This window comes from Nipponia nippon, unplaced genomic scaffold (genome assembly GCF_047370975.1).
Source record: "Nipponia nippon isolate SJK-2023a ecotype South Korea unplaced genomic scaffold, ASM4737097v1 scaffold_25, whole genome shotgun sequence".
Taxonomy (NCBI): Eukaryota; Metazoa; Chordata; class Aves; order Pelecaniformes; family Threskiornithidae; genus Nipponia; species Nipponia nippon.
Window position 1 is genome coordinate 1,532,234 of NW_028262342.1, and position 20,091 is coordinate 1,552,324.

Consider the following 20,091-nt stretch of genomic DNA (forward strand, 5'->3'; position numbering starts at 1 on the left):
TGACATGAAAGAAGTTGGCTTGGACACAGAGCTTTCCGGGGGCCAGCTTGTAAAATTTGAAGAGGAACTTGGTGTGTTTAGAGAAACAAGAATCAATGCACAATTCTGTATTAATTTATAATTAATACAGGTGCTGTCATGGGAATTCACCTAACTCATAAAGTTGATTTTCTGCCCTAATGAAATAACCCCAATAGATCCCAAACTTTCATCATCTCTTCAGGCTGAAGTGGAAATATGCCCACATCTGAATATATTTAATGGGATGGATGTATTCTAGCCCAAAGAAGGGGCAAAGCTCATGGCTCTTCCTATCTTGCTGTGCCATACGAATAGCAGGACTTCACCTGAAGCTACTTGCAGTGATTCCTACATGCCTGTGTGTCCCCAAACATGAGTTTGGCAAATGTCTAATCACCAATGGGTTCACCAGCAGTCACCACTCTACCCGGTCAAAAGCTTTTTCTCCTCTTTTCCCTCCCTTCCCACCTGGATATCCCAATGAACAAGGTTTGGTGTCTGACTGAATTGGAAATATTGCGTCTGACATGTTCTGGACGTTATCTGTTCCAGCGCAGCCAGGTAAAAGCTCTGAGGATGTTTTTACTATTTCACAGCAGACTGGTGATGTTCTGGCCAGTACCTTGAAATCACACGTTTAGACAGAAGCTGGCCTCTAATCTAGAATATCTCAGACACGCATCTTTAGGACTAACTCAATTTTTTATTCCTTAAAAGCAAAGGAAGCTAGTCTCTGAGAAGTGATTAAAAATTTCCCAATCAATCCAGTAGCTTTCATTCCCTGCAGCTACTTTTTTCAATTAGGTGGGAGCTGACCTGAGCCATTTGTCTTCTCTGCAGTACAATTCTTGCCACAGCGGGATCATCATTTTCTAGCAGTATTTACTGTACAGTTTTTATTGCGAGAGGATGCCAGCTGGGTTTCTGGGAAATTCGGGTTCCTTCAGATTTGGGCAACTCTTGTTAAGCCTTTCAAGCTCCTTTGAATTGGCAAAGTACTCCAGCCTGTTAACAGCGAGGCAGACCTTTGCCTTTTTCATTTATAAGAAGCTAGACTAAAATTTTCTCTAAGGTTTTTTCATAGTCATAACTTCTTCCTCATGTTAACTTCAAACATGTTGAGTGAGGTATAACTCAGCTTGCTCTAAATTGCAAACCAGATCCATAGACTTCACGCAGACATCAGTTTTGATGCAGTCTTTGGGGAAAACCAGTTCAACTGACTGTCTCCTTATCCTGCCCGTTCATATGGCATCGGTTGGTTTTGACTTTGAGTTCACCAGGCATCTAATGAAAGCAGATACTTGTGTGCGGAACTGACAACCCATTCATTTATCAAATGCTAGTCCAGTCTTCTCTTCAAAAGGATTACTTGGCTTGTTGGTCTGACACTTCAGTAAGAAAAGACGCCAGACAGATGCACCCTCTGCCAGACAATATGGATATTGCCAACACTTGCTCTTGTCAAACTTGATGCCACTGAGATAGCACAAGATGGCAAATTTCGCTAACATAACCGATGCCCTACTACATCTGGAGTCTTGTAACACTTGTGACAGCACTAAATGATGCTGAATTAGAGAGGTTACCGTGTGCTCCCTATTCAATCCGTACTGCATGAATTACAAACTGGTTTATATGTGTATATAAACTATGCTCAATGCAATTTTTAGCGGTGAGTCATCAAAGGTGTGCCTGTCCTACAAAGGCTGGGTTCCACCTCTGTGGTGATGCATACCAAATTAGTATTTTCAGCCACATAAAGCAAATTTGCAAGCATAAAGCCGTAAGGCTGTCTAAACTCACTGCCAGTTATACAGCTTGAAAAAGTGAAGTTGGTGTTAGACATAGTAAAACCTTATTTTAATTAAAACAGGGCTTCATGAGGGTTCGCAAGAATTTTGCATTCTACTCTTCTGATTTCTAGACATGAAACAAATTAATGCTTGATATTCTATTAGAGGGCCACCCAATCTTAGCTAATATTTCTTAGTTTGTTTAAGAGGGTTTTTTTGTACAATTACAACCAAACCACAAAGAATTAAAATTCAAAACTCATCCAAAGTTTGAAACGCTAATGGGCTGTTTGAGGATCCATTACGATCATGTTTATAACCAGCGGTTGTTTTGTTGTTTTAAAACAGGTGAACAGCTCATTAAAAACTCAATTAATTTAGAGTAATATTTTCTAATGAGACCAAGTAGAGAAAGTTTCATGATTAAAGAAAAATAGTTGAGTGAGAAAGAAGAGAGGGGTAAGTTACAATTTTGACAGGACAATTCAGAGCACGAGGGGAGTAAATCTTGCACAAAAGCTGTTTTCTGCCCTAGAGTACACACTGCACTGCCTCCCACCAGTGTTTACCACACATAGGGGGGTAATTATTCTTCCTGCTAATTAACCCAATAAAATATTCAAGAAGTAAACTACTTAGAATTCTAAATCTCATTTATAAAAGTGATATATCACTTATCAGTGTAATATAATGAAGACATTAGGGTACAGATTTCTCTGTCCTTGGAGTCTAGATCTGGCAAAGGATTTAGATTTAACTCAGACACCACAATTTTTTGTTTAATACTCAGAACTTCTCCCATCACCAGAAGCTGGAGAAATCATCGCTTAGTTCTCCAGGAAAACCCAACCAGTCTAGAAACCAGCTATTTCTCCCCTAAACATCCATCCAAAACAAGATCGTGTTGTCTCGGGAAGAGGCAGGTTGCTCTTCACGCTCCCCAGCCTGTGAAGGTTCAAACGGACAGCACACAGAGGAACTCAGTCCTTAACTTGCAGCCAGGCTTAGTGGAAGCTGTGGCCCATGCTGTGAAACTCAAGTGCATTGGGCTTGTAGTGAGTCAGTCTCTTCCAAAGAGCATCATCCGTAGGAAGCATGGGCAGGTGACTCCAAGGTCAGGGTCAGCTCTAGGCTTGCATCAAACATCTCCCTGATGGTTCTTTGCTGCGTAGTCCCCAGCCAGCTAGGACTCTTTGCACTTATTGCTTTGCTGAAGTGAAGATGTTGGAACACAAATGCTTCAGCACTGAAAACGCAAGGCCGATAGGGTCAGTGGCAGCAGCCCTTCCCAGGCAGGATTTGCTCTAGCAGATGCCATGCCTTGGAGATGACCTTATTGGGGTGAGGCATGGAACTGTGCTCTGCTGTCACTCCTGGCAAAGACCCACCCGTCACCATCCAGGGATGAGTCCTCCAGGATAAGGTTATAGAGTAACTCCTGTTTCCAGCTAGTGGTTTCAGCCCTTCAAGCCAACCAATGAAGTTGGTTGAACTGGTGAACACAATGAGCAGTAGAGGTTCCTTCAACAACGAGGAAGGAAGCTGTGTCATCAACTTCACTGTTGTCAAAATGTAAAGCAGCTCTGAAAACTCTGCATCTGGTTGGGAAAGGCCCCCCCTGAAGCAGAAGTCACCGCAGGCAGATGACCTAATTTGGCCACCTACCCATGGCATGATTCACCACGGCGCAAGTGCCTGTTTCTGTCAACTGTGACACAAACCAAAGGAAATGAGATCAGAAAAGATACCTAAAGCCCTAACTCACAACGCCCAAAATGTAAACTTAAAGAGATAAGCCTCATAAAGAAGGAAGAATGAGGAAAAAATATCACCTGGACATACAGAGCCGCTTTCTGCATGTTGGAGAGGAGTAAGGCAGCCAAGGGAGGGGCAGGAGTGGCAAAAAAAATCCAAGCAGGATCAAACATCATCAAGCACCTCTCCCTACTGTAGTAAACGCACTTAAGATGAGCCAAATTCAGATACTACCACTGCCAAGCTGGAGTGGCTGTGCCTCGCACCAGGCAGGCACAGCAAAGGCTCCGTCGCTCATCTCCGTGCCCCAGAACTCAGGGATCTGCATCAGCAGAAAGCCAGGTGCATTTCGTTGGCTCAAATTCTGACCAATTCCACATGCAAATAATGTGGCCTCCAAGGTCAGGTTCCCCACAGCAGAGAAAAAGAAGGTGGAGGGACAAATACTTTCTTTTGGCAGTTCATTTTTACTGAGCAAGTCGTTTTGCCGCGAGGTCACAAACTAGGCCTCGGTCCTTTGCGTCACAGGAACTTCTCCGTTGCTGCTCTGTCAGCCAGAAGCAGATGTCTTGGAGCTCCATCATCCTTGCAGTTTCCTGCTCAAACGGTGCTCCTATTCCAGCTCCTTAGCAGACACAAACCCTATTGCTTCCAACCAAAGACCTTCCAACCAAAAAAGCAGCTGCTTCGCAACAAAAGGAGTCCCAAAAAGGCCTTGATCCTCCTGGCTCCTTTGATGGCTGACCAGGGCCATGGTCATGGAAGTCTCTCCTCCTAGGGTGGAAGCCACTCTGGCTGCATGCACATTCATGAGCATTGAGCATCCAAAGTCATCTCCTGCACCACAATGTTAGAGGTGATGCTGAACAGCAGAAGACATTCGATGGCTGCCGATGGTCCTGTCTTCTGCTGTACTAGGCAGTTCCCAGGACTCACAATGAAGCGCAGGTGACACAAAGCACTCCAAGGTAGAGATGTTTTAGGTAACTGAAGACCAGCCCATTTAGGGCTTGAAGGCAATGACTATGCCTTAAAACATGAGGCAAGAACCAGCTCTGCATTCCTGTGGCCGCCTGCGCTGGGCTACAACGCTGCAGAGGCGGATGCAATAAATCCCATTAAGCACAGGAAGGAAGCCAGTTAAAAAGATGATGGATGCCAGGAGGCTTGAGAGCAGCAGTTGTCTTCCCCGAAGTAACAAGCACTGCATTGACCTTCTCCCCCTCATCAAGAGTTCGGTAACTGCGTTTCATTCTGGTCATCCTTGCAAATCATTAGGTTTGCTGAAGAGCTAAAGCGTCGAGGAACATCAGCACCTCCAGGAGCTCGACGTGGGCTTGGCGCAGCAAGAGGGTACAGCCAGCCTCTCGGATCCGCCTGACAAAGTCCTCGCAGCTTTTGTATTCACTGTAGAGCAGAAGGCAGCGCTGCCCTGCTGCCAGGGTGCACGTCCCTGGCAGGTCCTGCAGGTCACCAGCAGCATTGGAAGATGCTGCCAGGAGCAGCGTTTGGCCTCCTCCTGGTGGACGTGGGTCCCGGGCTGCTTCTGCACTAGGTCCAGGGATGCTTTCAAGGTGAAGGAGTTTGGGTGCACTGGATTGCTGCTGGAGTGGTCCAAAGAGGACAGATGGATGCCAATTCTGATAACAGATTGCTCTAGAGACCTTAAGTTTTTCATGTCAGAAATATTTTTTATTTCTTTTAAAACCAAATATGGTACCTACAGTGATTAAAAACCCACCCCAATCCTCCCACCCCCCCCAAACTCCCACCCATAGCAAAGATAATTGACTAATCCAGCCCTGTGAAACTTGACAATGAGACGCTTCAATGGAAGGGTAAATTTTTACATATGGTACATGATAGGAACAATATGAGCCCTACAGTTCTAGAGGAATGAGCCAAGAAGGAGAGTTATGGTGAAGAAAGTTGTACATCAGCCCTGATTCAGAGAGACATTTTGCAACGTCGGCCTTAAAACGCATAAGAACCCCATCTAAATCATAAGAACTACACACAGCCTTACAACGGGCTGCATTCTGCTGTATCCCCCCAAACTGGGGACTGCGAGCACAAACTGTGAACTTAAAAACCATATCTGAAAAATCCCTAAACCTCTGTCTCTACCAGACAGGCAAATCAAGCTTTTAACACTAACGTGTGATCACATTAATGTGCGTATATTCGTCAACTGACGTTTATCTGGCATGTTGGAAAGACTGGTATTTATCACTAAAACTATTGATACAGATGCATGAATATCAAGCGGATTTGAACAATACTACAGCGTCATGTCCTGTCAAAACCAGTCACCTCTTGAATTTACCTAACGGCTGCACCAAACGGCTTCTAAGCCACTCACAGGTAGACAATTGCATTCAAAATAACTGCACTAACAACGACATTCAAGATACAACACTTTTCTTGGAGGTCAGGTCACAAACAAGAGGCACTATCTGCAGGGCAACGTAGTGTTTGTCCACTTCAGCTGGCCTCCGGCTCTCCCCTTTTGCCGTTTTTTGGTTCCCAACGGGTAACCCCTGACGGGAGGTCGGTTTGTTCCGTCATCCTCGCCACTTTTCCTTTTGGTACGTTTTCTTCAGGGAGGTCATGCTTTCCCTTCATTTCCATTGGGTCATCTGTATCATCTACGGCAAGAAGGAAAGAAGAATTAAAGTTTGCAAGTCCTTCTCCAACCTCAGTGCAACAGCCCACAATGACAGTAGCAGGTGAAGTTACAGAGCATGCCAGAAAACGCGCCTATTTACAGGCAACAAGAACAACGCTGGGAGTAGGGGACTCCGGTTCTCGGATTTTGGCTTTCCGTATCTCCCGAGAGCAATCACAACATTCCCTCCCCTATACCAAAGGGTTTGTGGAGGAACTCTCAGCATACATTGGCTGTATCTGGAAGGTACCGATGTGCGACCTCCTGGATGCATGAGGATGCACAGGATTGGGAACAATTAATTTCTTCTGATCATAGCAATTCAGGCAGGAATACTTAAGGCTCCCCTCAGCTGCTGCATGTTGGATTTCTGTAATATATATGTGGGCTGCTACGGCGTACGCTGTTAAATACAGAAGCATCGCTTCACCTTCCTTCCTGCAGAGGATACCTCTGAGGCTACAAGTTCATCACAGGCCCTAGGATTTCAATTTTAAAAGCACAGGTGCTATGTAATTGGAACACCTCTGTGACTGGAAAGACCTAATTACTTCAGGCTAGCCCAAAGGTTGAGTGTTCCAGCCTCACCTGATAACTACCGGTTTGTTATGCGTGTGCTTAACCTATTCAGAAAACAAGGTGAAAAGGTAAATTTCTGAGAGCAACTCAGCTCGCAAGGGCTTTTTGCTAATTAGGGGTCAGTGGGAATCTCAAATAATTCTTCCTACAGGGCAAGGTAGATCATGGTAAAAAGAACAAACAATGATGCTCTGGTTCACAAGAGGCATGGGCAGAGCTGCAGAGATTTCTGCAACTTGGAGATACGCCTCGCAAAGCTGGGGGCTGGGGCCTCTGTGCAGATCTACAGAAGGTAGAGAAGAAGGTCTGCCTTTGGGAAGGCATTCCTCCAGCAGGCACAAGCAAGCTCCCACCCTGCAAGGGCAGAAGGAAGGGAAGGGACGCTGCTCAACCTCTGGTTTCCCATTTTAACAGTAACTAGAAGAGCAGCACACAGTGTTGGGAACCAAGAGGAAAGGTGTTCTGGAAATCAACACAAAACCAGCCCCCAAAGCTGGAAAGCTGCCTGGCAGAAAAGGACCTGTTGGTGCTGATCGACAGCCAGCTGAACATGAGCCAGCAGTGTGCCCAGGTGGCCAAGAGGGCCAATGGCACCCTGGCTTGTATCAGGGATAGCGTGGCCAGCAGGAGCAGGGAGGTGATGGTCCCCCTGTGCTGGGCACTGGTGAGGCCGCCCCTCAAATCCTGTGCTCAGCGCTGGGCCCCTCACCCCACGAAGGCCATGGAGGGGCTGGAGCGTGGCCAGAGCAGGGCAGCGAGGCTGGGGCAGGGGCTGGAGCCCAAGGCTGGGGAGGAGCGGCTGGGGGAGCTGGGGGGGCTCAGCCTGGAGAAGAGGAGGCTGAGGGGAGCCCTCATCGCTCTCTGCAACGGCCTGAAAGGAGGCTGGAGCCAGGGGGGTCGGTCTCTTCTCCCCAGGAACAAGCGATGGGACGAGAGGGAACGGCCTCAAGCTGCACCAGGGCAGGTTTGGGTTGGATATTAGGAAAAATGTCTTCCCCCAAAGGGCTGTCGGGCCCTGGCCCAGGCTGCCCAGGGCAGGGGCTGAGTCCCCATCCCTGGGGGTATTTAAAAGCCGGGGAAATGTGGTGCTCGGGGACATGGTTTAGTGGTGGGCTTGGCAGTGCTGGGTTAACGGTTGGTCTCGATGATCTTAAGGGTCTTTTCCAACCTTAACGATTCTGTGATTCTATAACAGCCTCTGAGCATCCCGTGCCTCACCACCTCTTACCTCTCGTGAGCTGGGCTGTTCTGTGCTGTTCCTCTCTGACCTGTTTCATCAGCTGCAGGTTGTGATCGCTGGCTTCCTTGTGGTTCACCATTGGGAAGGGGTAATCTTGACCTGGTGCGACATGGAGACAGCAGCCTTTACAGAACTAATCAAGGACGTTTCACGGGCTTTGCAGCAGGGCAAATGCTTGCAGCTTTTCTTAAAATAAATGGCATCTAAGATAGACCATGTGACCCACTCTTCAGAAGTGCCTGTTTCTCTGCATCAAAGAGTAAGAGCTCCCGTTTAGACGTAAGCTTATAAGAGACTTCAAAGATGCATTAGAGCAAGCGTAAAAGCACAAGATGTTCGGATACTATTTAAAGACAGCCAAGCATCTCAGACAGATAAATGCAAAGGCAACAACTTAGAGTGATCCAACAGTTTTAGGACACGAAGTTGAGGCAAGAATATGTACTCTGAAATTAGACTCCAGCAAAAAACTTTACAGGAGAATTGACAGAAGGAAGACTGCTGGATTAATCCATTTCCAGAAGATAAATGCAGGACTTGTGTTGGAAGTGTGACACTTCCATCTCACGCATGTAATTATTTTGGACAGTTAGCAGCAGCAAAATCCTTAGCAAGGCATCTGAATGAATTACCTATGATACACCCCGCTTGCTTCTGCTCCTCTTCAGATGCTGTCCAGGGCTCGTAGATGTACTTGGAGGAAAAGTTCTTTAGTATAGGCAAGTATTTCCTACAAAACAGGAGAAATATGGGGTTTTATAATCCTGCAGACAAATACTCATATGTTTAAGAGAAGTGTAAACCAACCTATGCCATATTAATTCTTGGTGATCGCATTGATACTAAATCCATGGGGAAGTTCTGATTCATTTTGCACAAAAGAACTGGTTTTATGTTGTGAAACCCTCTGTAGGGTGGTATCTTCCAAAAGTTAACTTTACAGCAAAGAATAAATGGGTTAATTTAAACATTACTTCAGTTTTTACTTCATCCAAAATATTTGGGTTTTTAACATTTTCACAGACATCTCGTGCTAAACCTTAATAAATTTCAAAACCAAACAAATTTTTTAAAAAATCTAAAAAAATTCTTACAGAACAGAAAAGTGATTTTCTGCCCCACTCTGTCAGGTATGTCAGCATGGGCTTCCCCTTGACAAGACACAAAGCCAGAGAGGATGTGAGGAAGAGGAGATGTGAGGAAGATGAGTTGTTTGCTCACATCAACACAGCCTGCTCCTGTTGCAGCCAGCTGTAAAATCACCCACTGCTTATGAGAAAGCCTATCAGTACCTTACCTAGAGATACAGAAACTGAGAGTTTAAAGCAAAGAGGACTCACTCAGAGTGGGAAATAAAATTTAAGTGTCTGAAATGAATCAGGCCGCCTACAAAACCAAGAAACACAGCACAGACTGGAGCAGGGGGAGCTGTGGGAAGTTTTGCTCAAGTCCTTTAGAAAGAGGAATCAGCCTGATGATCAAACACGGCGCTGGAGCCGACGGGTGCTCACAAATCAACATGACGCCCTGCTTGGTCATCACCTGTGCAACCATGGGTACGTCTCTGCTTCTCCGTGCCTCAATTTCCTTGTATGTTAAATAAAATCATTGCTATGACTCCAGTTTCACAGGGGTACATGTTTCAAACAGACTGAGTTCATCAGCTCCTGCTGTAAGAGGAGCCAGGGAAGCAGTAACGGAGCAGACGGTGCCATGCTGTGCATCGCCCTACCGAATGTACTGCCCCTCGGGGTCTGTTCGCTTCCCAAAGCGGACAGGGCAGAAGATCCGCGTGTACTGGTGGAAGAACGCGCTGGCTGACAGCCACATCCAGTTCCCTGCGTTGATGCTGTAGTCAGCATCTAAAAGCAGCTCTTCAAACACCTGCACTTCAGGGACGGGAAGAGAAAGAGAGAAACACCCTTGAGATGGCTGCCTTCGTGGCAAAAAAAACCCAAACAAACAGGCTGGGAGATGGAGGGTGAAGCTTGGCACTGGGCTGGTCTGGGCAACCCTTCTCCCAGGGCACACAGGGAAGGCTCTCCGGCAAGACAGTTTGCCAGAAAGAAGCTGGACCCAGTGACAGAGCAACCCAAAGCCCAACGGCCTGGCTTTGAGGCCTGCTGCAGACTGAGCAGGTCTCCAATATCCTCATCATCCAAAATCATCAGGCCTTGGGGATGGGAACGACCTCTCGCCGCTGCACCCAGCGCAGCAGGGCTCGGACTCGAGCGAGAGACCATGAGATTTCATAAACCACAAGATTTCTAGTGAGGGTCAGTAAGGAAGCACTGCTCTACAGTACCACCTCCCACTGCCAGGCTCATGTTTTGCAGGGGTTTCTCAAGATCAGCCAGAACAGAGAAAACCAAAAACCAGAAATGAACCTTCATGCCCTCTTCCCAGCTGATCCAAAGGTCCCCCCGCGTCAGGAAGCAGGCGACAGCGTGCCGAGCAAGGTGATGGATCCAGCCTTCCTGGCGCAGCTGGGTCATAATCGCGTCGATCCACGGGAACCCCGTCTGTGCCTGCAGCAGAAAAGAAACATCAGCCCTCCTGCACAAAGCTTCATTACACTGCTTTCCTACACACTGCTGTAAGCCCCACCTCAAACAGCCAGCAGGCAACAAGCCCAGAGCAATAGAAAAACTCTAAACTGAAACGTAGTTTTGTCGATGCCTCTTGTTACCGTTTTCCATTTGTGGAGCCTCTCTGCATCCTCATACCAACTGATCTGAAGGCAGATGGGGTTCCCAGCCATTTTGGTGAAGTTTGGTGTTGCTGATGCCACCGTATAGAAGAATTCCCTCCACAGAAGCTGCCCTTGGAGTGACACGGGGGGCAGAGAGTGATGCTTGGCCTGCAAAAGACACGTGAGGTGAACGCTTCAGTTCATATATATACCATTGCAGTCTCACTCATTTTGTGACTGTCAGGCCCATAAAATAAAGATTAATCTAACTACACTACTGGCTTCGTGGCACTTTATCATGAAAGCCAAAGAAATCAAAGACCTGAAGTGATGCTATATGCCCAAAAGCAAAGTTGAACCCTGTTAGACCTCAGTGTTACCTCAAACATTCTCCATCTACCTTCCAAAATGGTGTCACACTGGGATTTCTTAAACCAAACATGCATTTATTAACATATTAACTTCTCAGCTAGCTGAATTCCGGTGGCTCAGCCATGTCTCAAGAGATACACTTCAGAAGGCGGTTCAGGGAGACGTTGGTTTTCTTGGGTTGGTTTCAACCACACTTTTTCTTAAGAATCAAACAAGTTTTCAGAAGTTGGTTTTGGCTTATGCTATAGTTAAAACTTGTCTAAGATGAAAACAGACGCTTTCTAAAAACAAAACTGCTTCAACAAGCTAAACTGATCAAAAACTTCACTTAAACACCAGGCAGACATCTTGAACTCCTTGAATTTTAGGAGGGTTTTCCTGGGCTTCCCTGCTGCTTCCAGGTCTCATTTATCATATTTCTAAAACTTAATTGGGAAAAGCTGCATACATTCACAGGTGTTTCACAGAACATATAAAGCTACTCCAGATTTCATAGGATGCTGTGAGAAGATATTAGCAAAGCAGCATTTTTTGAGGTATCGGGTCTCTACCAAGATGATCCAAGTGTTAAATCCTAGCCTAGACACATGAGAGTGCTGGACTTGCTTAACTACGACCAATTATTTTCTTACCTGCGCATAAATGTTTGACAACCTGTAAAAAAAAGTGCGAACTGACAGACAGCCCATACTGAAATACGGGCTCAGGCCTGTGGTGCTTGGAAGCAGCGAATTTGGGATTGTTCTCGGTTTAGTGAAACTTGCCACCCAGCCCTGAAATGAGAACAGAAATCCAGGTTCAGGCAGTACAAGGTGACACATGTCCAGCTAATGAAACGGGGAAAAAACTCTTGGCGATTGGCTTCTGCATCACAGAGGCCTGCTCAATGTCATGCCTGGAAAATGCTCCTACCACCCATCCTCCCACAAATGCCACCATCAAGGACAACAACGTCCTGAGACCAGGCTGCCATCCTCCTCCAAGATCTCCAAATACACAGAGCTCCTCCAAGCCCAACGTCAAGGCCACGTCTCACCCGTGGGTGCTGTGAAACTCCGCTCTCCCCAGAGAGCCGGGCGATTTTGTAACACGGGGAACAGCTCTCTCGGTCCAACAGTACCGCACTAAAGATCTTTTCCACTTTATGAAATTGGGAGAGGGTAAAGCATCTGCTTAAAAGCAGCCAGCACCAAGGCAGGCTTGGCTGCCAAGAGCTGAGCCCCAGCGGGGAAAAACTCAGCTAGAGCTGGAACGGCTGAGCGGTTTCTTGAGGTCCAGACACACAACCACACGTAAAAGGTGCAAGGTGGACACTAACCTCAGCCTATCTAGAGCCACCATCATCACCCGTGTGAAATCAAGGCTGACCTGGTCAGTCAAGTGTTGCTCCAGGCGCTGTAGCCCTTCAGTCTCTCCTCCTCTCCAGGGGGAAATGCTCTCCAGGGGGATCTTCAAATCCACAGGGAGAGGCACCCTGTAACACTCAGCCAGGCCCGGGTCAGGGGGCCTACATCTCCTAACGTGAAAGAAAGGAGGAAGACCTCTGCCCATTGCACACACCACGATCTCCTCCGTCAGGGCACGGCCAGAGCACAGGGGAAGGAAAGCACAGCCAGAAACCCCAGGCTGCACTCTCCTTGGGGAAGAGCGAGCTCATCCTGCAATCGCTCCAGGAAATTCCAGCCTGAACTGGGGGAAGCGGAACAGAGTCACCAAATTACAGCATTCGGAGCAGTCGGCTGCAGCCCCCGCAGCTCAGACACCTCCTCTCCAGCGTCCCCCAGCTGTCTCATCCATCCCTGCGAGGGAGGTAAGAGCCTCCTCCAACTCTAAACATCATTATGGGGCACCGGCGCTGCCTCCAAAGGCCGCTCCAGCTCCCATGCCTCTGAGGAGAGGTCGCCCTGGGAGAGGTTTCCTAGGGACGGAGGCAGATCAGCTCCCTGGGCTGCCTCCCCAGCTGCTCCTTCCTCACCAAGGTGGGGCTCCCCAGGCCCACACCTCGGAGCGCTCCCCCCACATCTCTTCTGCAGCCTCGGCTGCTGAGGCTTCCCCAAGGCCTCTGCCCCCTGTGAGGCTGGAAGAACATCAGGGTATGGGCTTTTTCCCTCTGTAAAACACAGAGGAGGAGGTTCGAGGAAGTGTCAGTGCTATGCAGGCTTCTCAAAAACCATGAATGAACTCAGATATCAACACAGATCTTTCTACTTACCTGGAAGAAACTGAGCTCAGCTCTGCTGCAGACACCTACAGAAGAAGGGGCCAGTGCAGCTCTCAAGAGCACTGACATAACACAGGCCTGCTGGGAAGCATGTGAACCACTTATCTCACATCATCAATTCAAAAAGTGCAAATAAACAAATTAGGGAAAAAAGGGGAAAAAAAAACACAGTGCAAGAAAAAATAGATGAACTGATACATATCCCAGTACTTACATAGGTCTTATCATCGGACTGTCCGAGGACAACATTCAGGAATTAACAGGATTCCCCCAAGGTGGGAAGACCTAAGCCTAGCTTACCGACGCAGAGCTGAGGTCACGCAGGAGGCGCCTGACACAAGTCCCAGGTATCCGCAGTCCCATCCCGTGGCCAGCTCTCTCCTACCCCAGTCCTGCCTCCCTTTGGATCACTGACCTCTCCTCATGCACAGCTAAACATAAGACATCCTTGACTCTGAGCTGCTTCTCAAGTCCTGGGAGACACGAGCTCGGTCCCTCCTTCCCATACAACAGAGGGGAGAAGAGAAAGATTTAAAGCCAGAAGGGAAGAGTATGATTATTCCACCAAACTTCCCACATAAAACAAACTACAGTGGTTCATCCAGTTCCTGCCTTGAGTCTTGATTTGTGAGGAAGCTAGAGCATGCCTTTGAGAGATCGACCTGTAATTCTTTAGCCATTCCTGTATTACACTTTTACATACCTTAAAAGTCTGTCTCAACATGCCTCGCAAAAGCTTAAGTCTTTGGACTGCGTGTCCTCTCACCTGCTCTCCCCTCCCAACAGCAGAATCTCATCCCCTGTACATACAATCGATAACCCTCCACGCATAGAAGCAACGCAACGTAACGTCTAAAACGCCCCGTGGCCCTGGCTCTTCTTTTGGGCAGCGAAAAAGGACCTGCAATTTCCTGCTGTCTAGGCGTTACTTACTGGAAGTCTTCAGCTGTAAGGTTTCGGACAGGCACCTCAGGGTCACCGAGCAGAGACAGAATGTGAAGGAACCTCTTGTATGTTAATGGGGGAGTCCCACTGTTCAGCTCCAAAATCCTAAGTAAAACAAGATCACTTTTCACCATAATATAAACCAAGAAGGAAGCTGGAGCTGCCAGTGGATAGGAAGGTGACAGCACAGGCTGGAACAGCCCCAGTTCATGCAACTGAACGTGGAAATCGCAGATTTTACAAGTAAAACTTCCCTGGGTGAACATCCATCCATCCTGAGAGCAGTTTCTCAGGACTTGAGACAACAAACCTGCGACCGGGATGCCAGCCACAGCTTCAACTGGGCAGCTCTGTAGAGCCAGACACAGCCAGGATGGCAGAGCGCGAGGTGCAGGACACCTCTGGGGCTGCCAGAGGCAGTCTGATCACAAAAACCAACCAGCTTCAGGGCAGTAAATAACTCTTCTATGTGAGCAAGGACCCACGCAAACAGACAGCTTGAATTCAAGACGGCAAGTCACATACATCCACCCATTTACATAAATGAGCGGCTTTCCAGAAGTGGAGTGTTAAGTCTGGTGTAGCTATTACCGATCACCTCCCTATTATTTTCAACATCTTCAGTCATTCAGCTCTGCGTAACAGCTTGGATCCAAATGTATTTTTAACCAATGAAAGCTGGTTAAAAATCTGACACAAACATTTTATATAAAAGTCCTATTAAATGTGTTAAAGAATTTCTTCTACTCTGTTTAAGAGAGTAGCTAATGTGAGTTTTGACGTGAATTAAACGGCCGAAAGGGAAAAAAAATAACAAACTCTTCAGGCTCGAATCACAGGCCGACATCCTAACACCTGTGCAAAATCTCTTCTCTTACTTCCAGGAGACCAACACACAAAAATTCTCCAGCAAACAATGCCACATTCATCTCAGATAGCCCAATTTTCTCATAAAGGAACACATTAGGATCCAGAAAGACCAAGATACTTGGCCTTTTCTCCCTGATGCTTGCTAAATCTAAAATAAACCTTCCCGGAGACACCTCAGTGCTCTTCGGGGCAATCACGTACCGTTTGGTATCGTACAGACTGTGGCCCACCAGGGAAAGCACCTCAAACCCCAGCTCTTCTCCCAGACGTCGTATGTTGGCCTCCATTTCCTTGTAAAACGGTTCCATCTCCGCATCCAGAGTCACTTGCGTGATATTCCACTTCTGGATGTGATCTCTAAGAAGAGCCTCGTACTCTCCTTGAATAACCAGCAAGCAAGAGCCCAGCTGGCTCAAGTTTTTTTGGAGATCCTCCAGGGACTGCAGCAGAAAATGCCACCGCAGGGCCCCTATGTGCATCACGGACGTCAGGAACTTTCTGTCCAAGATGTAGACGGGGTAGACAACCTCCGAGGACTCCAGCGCAGCCAGCAGCGTTGGGTTGTCATGAAGCCGAAGTCCCTTCCGGAAAAGATGAATGGTGCGATGTGGCATCCTGGCTGTTCTCCTCAGATCTGCTAGAAGAGGAAGGGAACGGTTGGCTTTGGGGATAGACAATCCCTATTACAGAACAAGGTCAATTAACAACTAGAAACGGAGCTCCAAACAGCCCTCAGCTCTTTTTACTGCAAATCTCTTCTGCTTTTTGATAAGTTTTCATGAAAGACAAAAGCAGAAACAGGACCAAACTGCTCTCCTCAGTCTCCTCAGCCAGGTCCCACCATTCGGCAGCTGTGTCACCACCTTGCTCCACAGAGAACAGCTTCTTCCCCAAATGAGTCACTCAAATCCTTAAATTAAATCCCTAAATTAAATTACATCCCAATAGTGCTCACCAGAAGGAAGGAACCAAAACAGACAGAGCTGCCAGAGCTCCATTTACTGCAAAAACATTTTATAACCCCACAGATGTGGCCATCAGCAAACCCTCCAGAAGTCAACAGCGAGAAGATGATTCAGGGAGCTCTGCCTCCATTCATACGCAACGGGCCGCGGGGAGGACAGCTCCGCAGGAGCCCTCATCTCATCAGAGACCTGATACAACACTCACTCTGGCAGTGAAAAGCCTTTCTGGATTTCAGTAGGAGACCTCTGAAAGACACAGCATGTTTCCTCACCAAGACTGTTCAGGCTTCAAGGTGAAACAAGGGAAAGCAAAGCACAGCCCAACCAACGCCGATACAAGAGCATAATATCTCAATTCATCGGTTTGCCATAGTTTTTATCCATCTTTCCTAGCCCCAGGAGACCTCACGGTGCTTCTAAGTGTCAGGAGAAGCCCTCCTCTCTCCGTAGCGGAGCTGGGTGGTGAGAACTGCACAAAACTACTCTTTTTCTAAACCGGGGCTGATGTAGGGATTAGCAGACCTTCATTCCCCTCTGAGCTGCTTCAGCTGCGTTTAGAGGACAGGCAGGAGGGCTGATCGTGGCTCTCGGTCTGGGCTAGCTCTGAGGAACTGCCCCACAGCTGCTGGCTGCTCTGCTCACAGGGCGATGGGCTCGGCAGCGAGGAGAAACGACGAGCCCAGCTGCCACCTTGTGTTCGTACCGAGCCCAGCGACGTCTCCCCACCTTGCTCTCTCCCACGTAGAAGGGGGAAACTCAACGCCCACCTCCAAGGTGGGTCCACACCTGCTTCTGATGCAAGCGTTACCACCCAAAGAAGCATTAAGAGATTAGGGATTATCAAAGAACCAAACAATAATCTCTAATCCAGTTCAGCTCTTCCAGCCAGACTGCTCCACTCACACCCTCCCAAATGGGGTTGCAATAGGTGACTCGGCCCCTTGACCCTGGCTCAACCCACAATCAGTGGCTTTACCAGCCTCATAAAAGATGATCTGACTTGCCCTCTTCCCAAAAACACTCATCAGCAGCACCGAAACAAACCCAGTTGTGCTCCCAGGCGGTGACACAGCCCATTGCAACCCCCCCGATAAGGGTACCCTGCAAACTCACGGGCTCGCGAGCGCTGGGCAGCGCCGTGCACAGCCAAACACGGGGGTCTGGGCCTCGCGGGGTGCTCTGCCTTGCGCCCCAGCTCGGGCACCGCCCTGCCCGCACGTCCTGGCAGAACAGGAAAAACAAGGTGACTCTCCCGCTGCTCAGGGGAGCACCCAGCTGGCACTTCTGGGTATCAAACCATGCAAAGGGTGCTAGAAGAGTCCCCAGCATCGCGTGGCAGGAGCACAGGACCAGCCTGCGCCAGCTGGCCTCGCCGAGGGGCTGCCCTGAGTCGGGGGCTCCACGGCCCCCCACAGCCTTTGGGGCCATCACAAGCCCTGCAGCCCCATGCGGTCTGCAGGGGCCACCCCGAGTCCAGGGCCTTGCAGCCCCATAAAGACCATAGGGTCACCCCAAGCCCAGTGCCCCTTGGCCCCATGCAGCCTAGAAAACTGCTCTGAGCCCAGGGCTGTGCAGCCCCACAGAGCCTTTGGGGTCACGCTGAGCCCAGTGCCCCATACAGCCTATAGGGCAACACCAAGTCTGGGGTCCCACACAGCCCATGGGGCCACCCTAAACCTGGGGCCTCCCAGTCCCACACAGCCCATGGGGCCACCCCAAACCTGGGGCCTCCCAGCCCCACACAGCCCATGGGGCCACCCAGCCCCACACAGCCCATGGGATGACCCCGAGGCCAGGGGGCCCGTGGGGAGAGGGGCCACACCAGGGTAGGGACTGGGAGGGACTGGCCACAGGGCAGGGGGACACCAGGCCAGGGCTAGAAGGGGCCTGGGTGGGCTGCGGGGCCGGGGTTAGGGGCAGCTCTGGGGATCCCAGCGCAGGGGACTGGGGGAATCAGAGCTGGCGGGGAGCAGGGGTGCCAGGAAAGGGGGCTGGGGCACGCTGGGGAGGGGGCGAGCCCGGAGCTGAAGAGGTGTCAGGGCCAGGTGGGGAGCTGGGACCCACCGCTGGAATGGGGGAGATCGCTGGTGCGGGCCTGGCAGCGCTACGGGTGGTGTCAGAAAGGAGGTGGTGGCTCAGCACCGAGGGACTGCACCCTCGGACACTCCTGCAGCTCAGCACCGAGGGACTGCACCCTCGGACACTCCTGCAGCTCAGCACCGAGGGACTGCACCCTCGGACACTCCTGCAGCTCAGCACCGAGGGACTGCACCCTCGGACACTCCTGCCCTGCCTGGAGGAAGGGGAAGATCCTCTGGGGTGGCGGGGGGAAGGCAGAGCAGGCGCTGTCAACTTCATGATAGGATTTATCCACTTTGTGTTAGGATTTATCCACTCTTCTAACTCTCCACGAACTGGTGACTCGAGGCCGTTCACCCAGCAAGGCCGGGCAGGCTCCCTGCCACATCTGGATTAAGTCCCTTCATCAAAAATCAACCAGCGCAGGCAGAAAATACACCTCGCACCTGATGCATCCCCGCGCTTCGGGAGAGGTACACCACGACAGAGAGCAGGGAAAACCCCAAACCTTACCTCAAGAGTCACCTGGCTGATGCTCCGGGGCCTTTACAACATGTCGCCCCGAAGAAAGGATGCCACACAACCGCTGCTGACAGCTCTCCTGCTGATAAACATTTCTCTCTGCAGGCAGGGATCTGCTGGAGGGATGCAGCGGTCGTCAGTGCGTCACCATCCGGATCCAGCTGTGCTGCCCCTGGTCCTACAAGCATTAAGGAATTAAGTTACCCAGGCTTAAACACTCCTAAATACCATAAATACGTGCGTCGAGCCGGATTCTGCGTCAAAGACTGAGCGACTCGAGGCTTTGGTGTAATTCCTGAGAGAGGAGGAGGATCGCAGCCGGCTCACCGCCCTCGGTCCGGCGGAGCAGGATGGGGCACGTACGGACCGAGGCCCAGAGCTAGGAAGAAAAACTTTTAACAGTTTAATTTCCTCTGCGGGCACTCTCGATTGTCCGGTTAAGTCAAACCACAGACGTTCTCCTTGGCTGTAAGCCCGTCCGCTTAGAAGCGATAGTAATGCAATTATAAAGCTTTAAATACGCGTGTCAGCCAGCTGGAAAAGCAGCCTCGCGGCCGCCCTCGGAAACCACGGTTTGGGCTTTTGAAGTGGCATAATTGTCACTGCTAAGGTGTTTAACGGTATTGTGATTTGCCAGGCTTGAGAACAATTCCTTAACTGGGATTTAAGAAGAATCCCAATTTTTTGCATTGATTCGGTTCCGTAATCCCGGCCTCCGCACCGAGCCGGACCTGAGGCTGCTGTTGATCCAACACCTCTGTGTTATTTCGCTTTTTCTAACAGCTCAGGCGGTTAGAAACGAAGTGCTACGTGTAGCGCTTGATACAAGAAAACGGCGTTTTAAGTGGCAGCAGGAGAGCCCCCAGCCCACCCCCGCGCAGGGGCTCGGCCCCCCCCGCGCCCGGGGACCCCTGCCCGGGCCGGGCCTCAGACGGGCGGGGAAGGGACGAGGACGGGAGCGGAGGCGGCGGCCCCTGCGCCCACCCCGGCCCGGCCCCACGCCTCCGCCGCGGCTCCCAGCGCCCACGGTCCGCGTTTACCTCCTTCCCCGCGGGCTCAGCGCCCGGTTGCTGCCGGAACTCCGCGGGGGCGGCCCGGCCTCTCGCCCCGCCGTGCCCGGTTACACAACGCCGGCCGGAGGAGGAGGAGCCAGGCCGGGCCGGGCCGCCACGGTTATGCAAGGGCCACTCGGTGGGAGTGAGGGCCCTGCCCGCTGCCCACGGAGGTTTAACGCGGTTTGGGGCCGCTGGGCCGGCGGACGGGGGCGTCCCGGGGCGGCCTCGGGCCCCCCCCCGCCCCAGGGCCCGCTCCCTCACCGCGCCCGCGGCTCGCCCCTCACTGCGTAGGCCACGCCCACACAGCGGGG

General features: G+C 50.1%; 1 protein-coding gene across 3 annotated transcripts; it reads right to left on the reverse strand.

The window, feature by feature from the left end:
* Window positions 1–5,359: 5,359 nt before the first annotated feature.
* On the reverse strand, window positions 5,360–20,058 carry LOC104014911 (cryptochrome-1). 3 transcript variants are annotated; one of them, XM_087762016.1, is made up of 12 exons: window positions 19,766–20,058; window positions 18,717–18,903; window positions 15,361–15,793; window positions 14,278–14,394; window positions 12,492–12,639; window positions 11,756–11,896; window positions 10,749–10,919; window positions 10,447–10,587; window positions 9,792–9,943; window positions 8,692–8,789; window positions 8,048–8,158; window positions 5,360–6,220 (listed from the first exon to the last, which is right to left on the reverse strand). In XM_087762016.1, the coding sequence occupies exons 3-12, from the start codon at window positions 15,771–15,773 to the stop codon at window positions 6,057–6,059; spliced, it is 1,656 nt and encodes a 551-aa protein (XP_087618142.1). In that variant the 5' UTR covers window positions 15,774–15,793; window positions 18,717–18,903; window positions 19,766–20,058; the 3' UTR covers window positions 5,360–6,056. The 3 variants fall into 3 exon arrangements, with proteins under 3 accessions (XP_087618142.1, XP_087618141.1, XP_087618143.1); XM_087762015.1 differs by having other exon boundaries at window positions 15,361–15,796; XM_087762017.1 differs by lacking the exons at window positions 18,717–18,903; window positions 19,766–20,058 and adding an exon at window positions 17,238–17,321.
* Between the last annotated feature and the right edge of the window lie 33 nt (window positions 20,059–20,091).

Bases quoted from the DNA above. Each gene is read 5' to 3' on its own strand.
- LOC104014911 (XM_087762016.1), bottom strand. From the start codon at position 15,773: ATGCCACATCGCACCATTCATCTTTTCCGGAAGGGACTTCGGCTTCAT. The intron at 11,897-12,491 runs GTCAGCCTTGAT...TTCTCATTTCAG, and splicing joins AGCAACACTTGACTGACCAG to GGCTGGGTGGCAAGTTTCAC. The intron at 8,159-8,691 runs GTAATTCATTCA...ATGTCGCACCAG, and splicing joins GCAAGCGGGGTGTATCATAG to GTCAAGATTACCCCTTCCCA.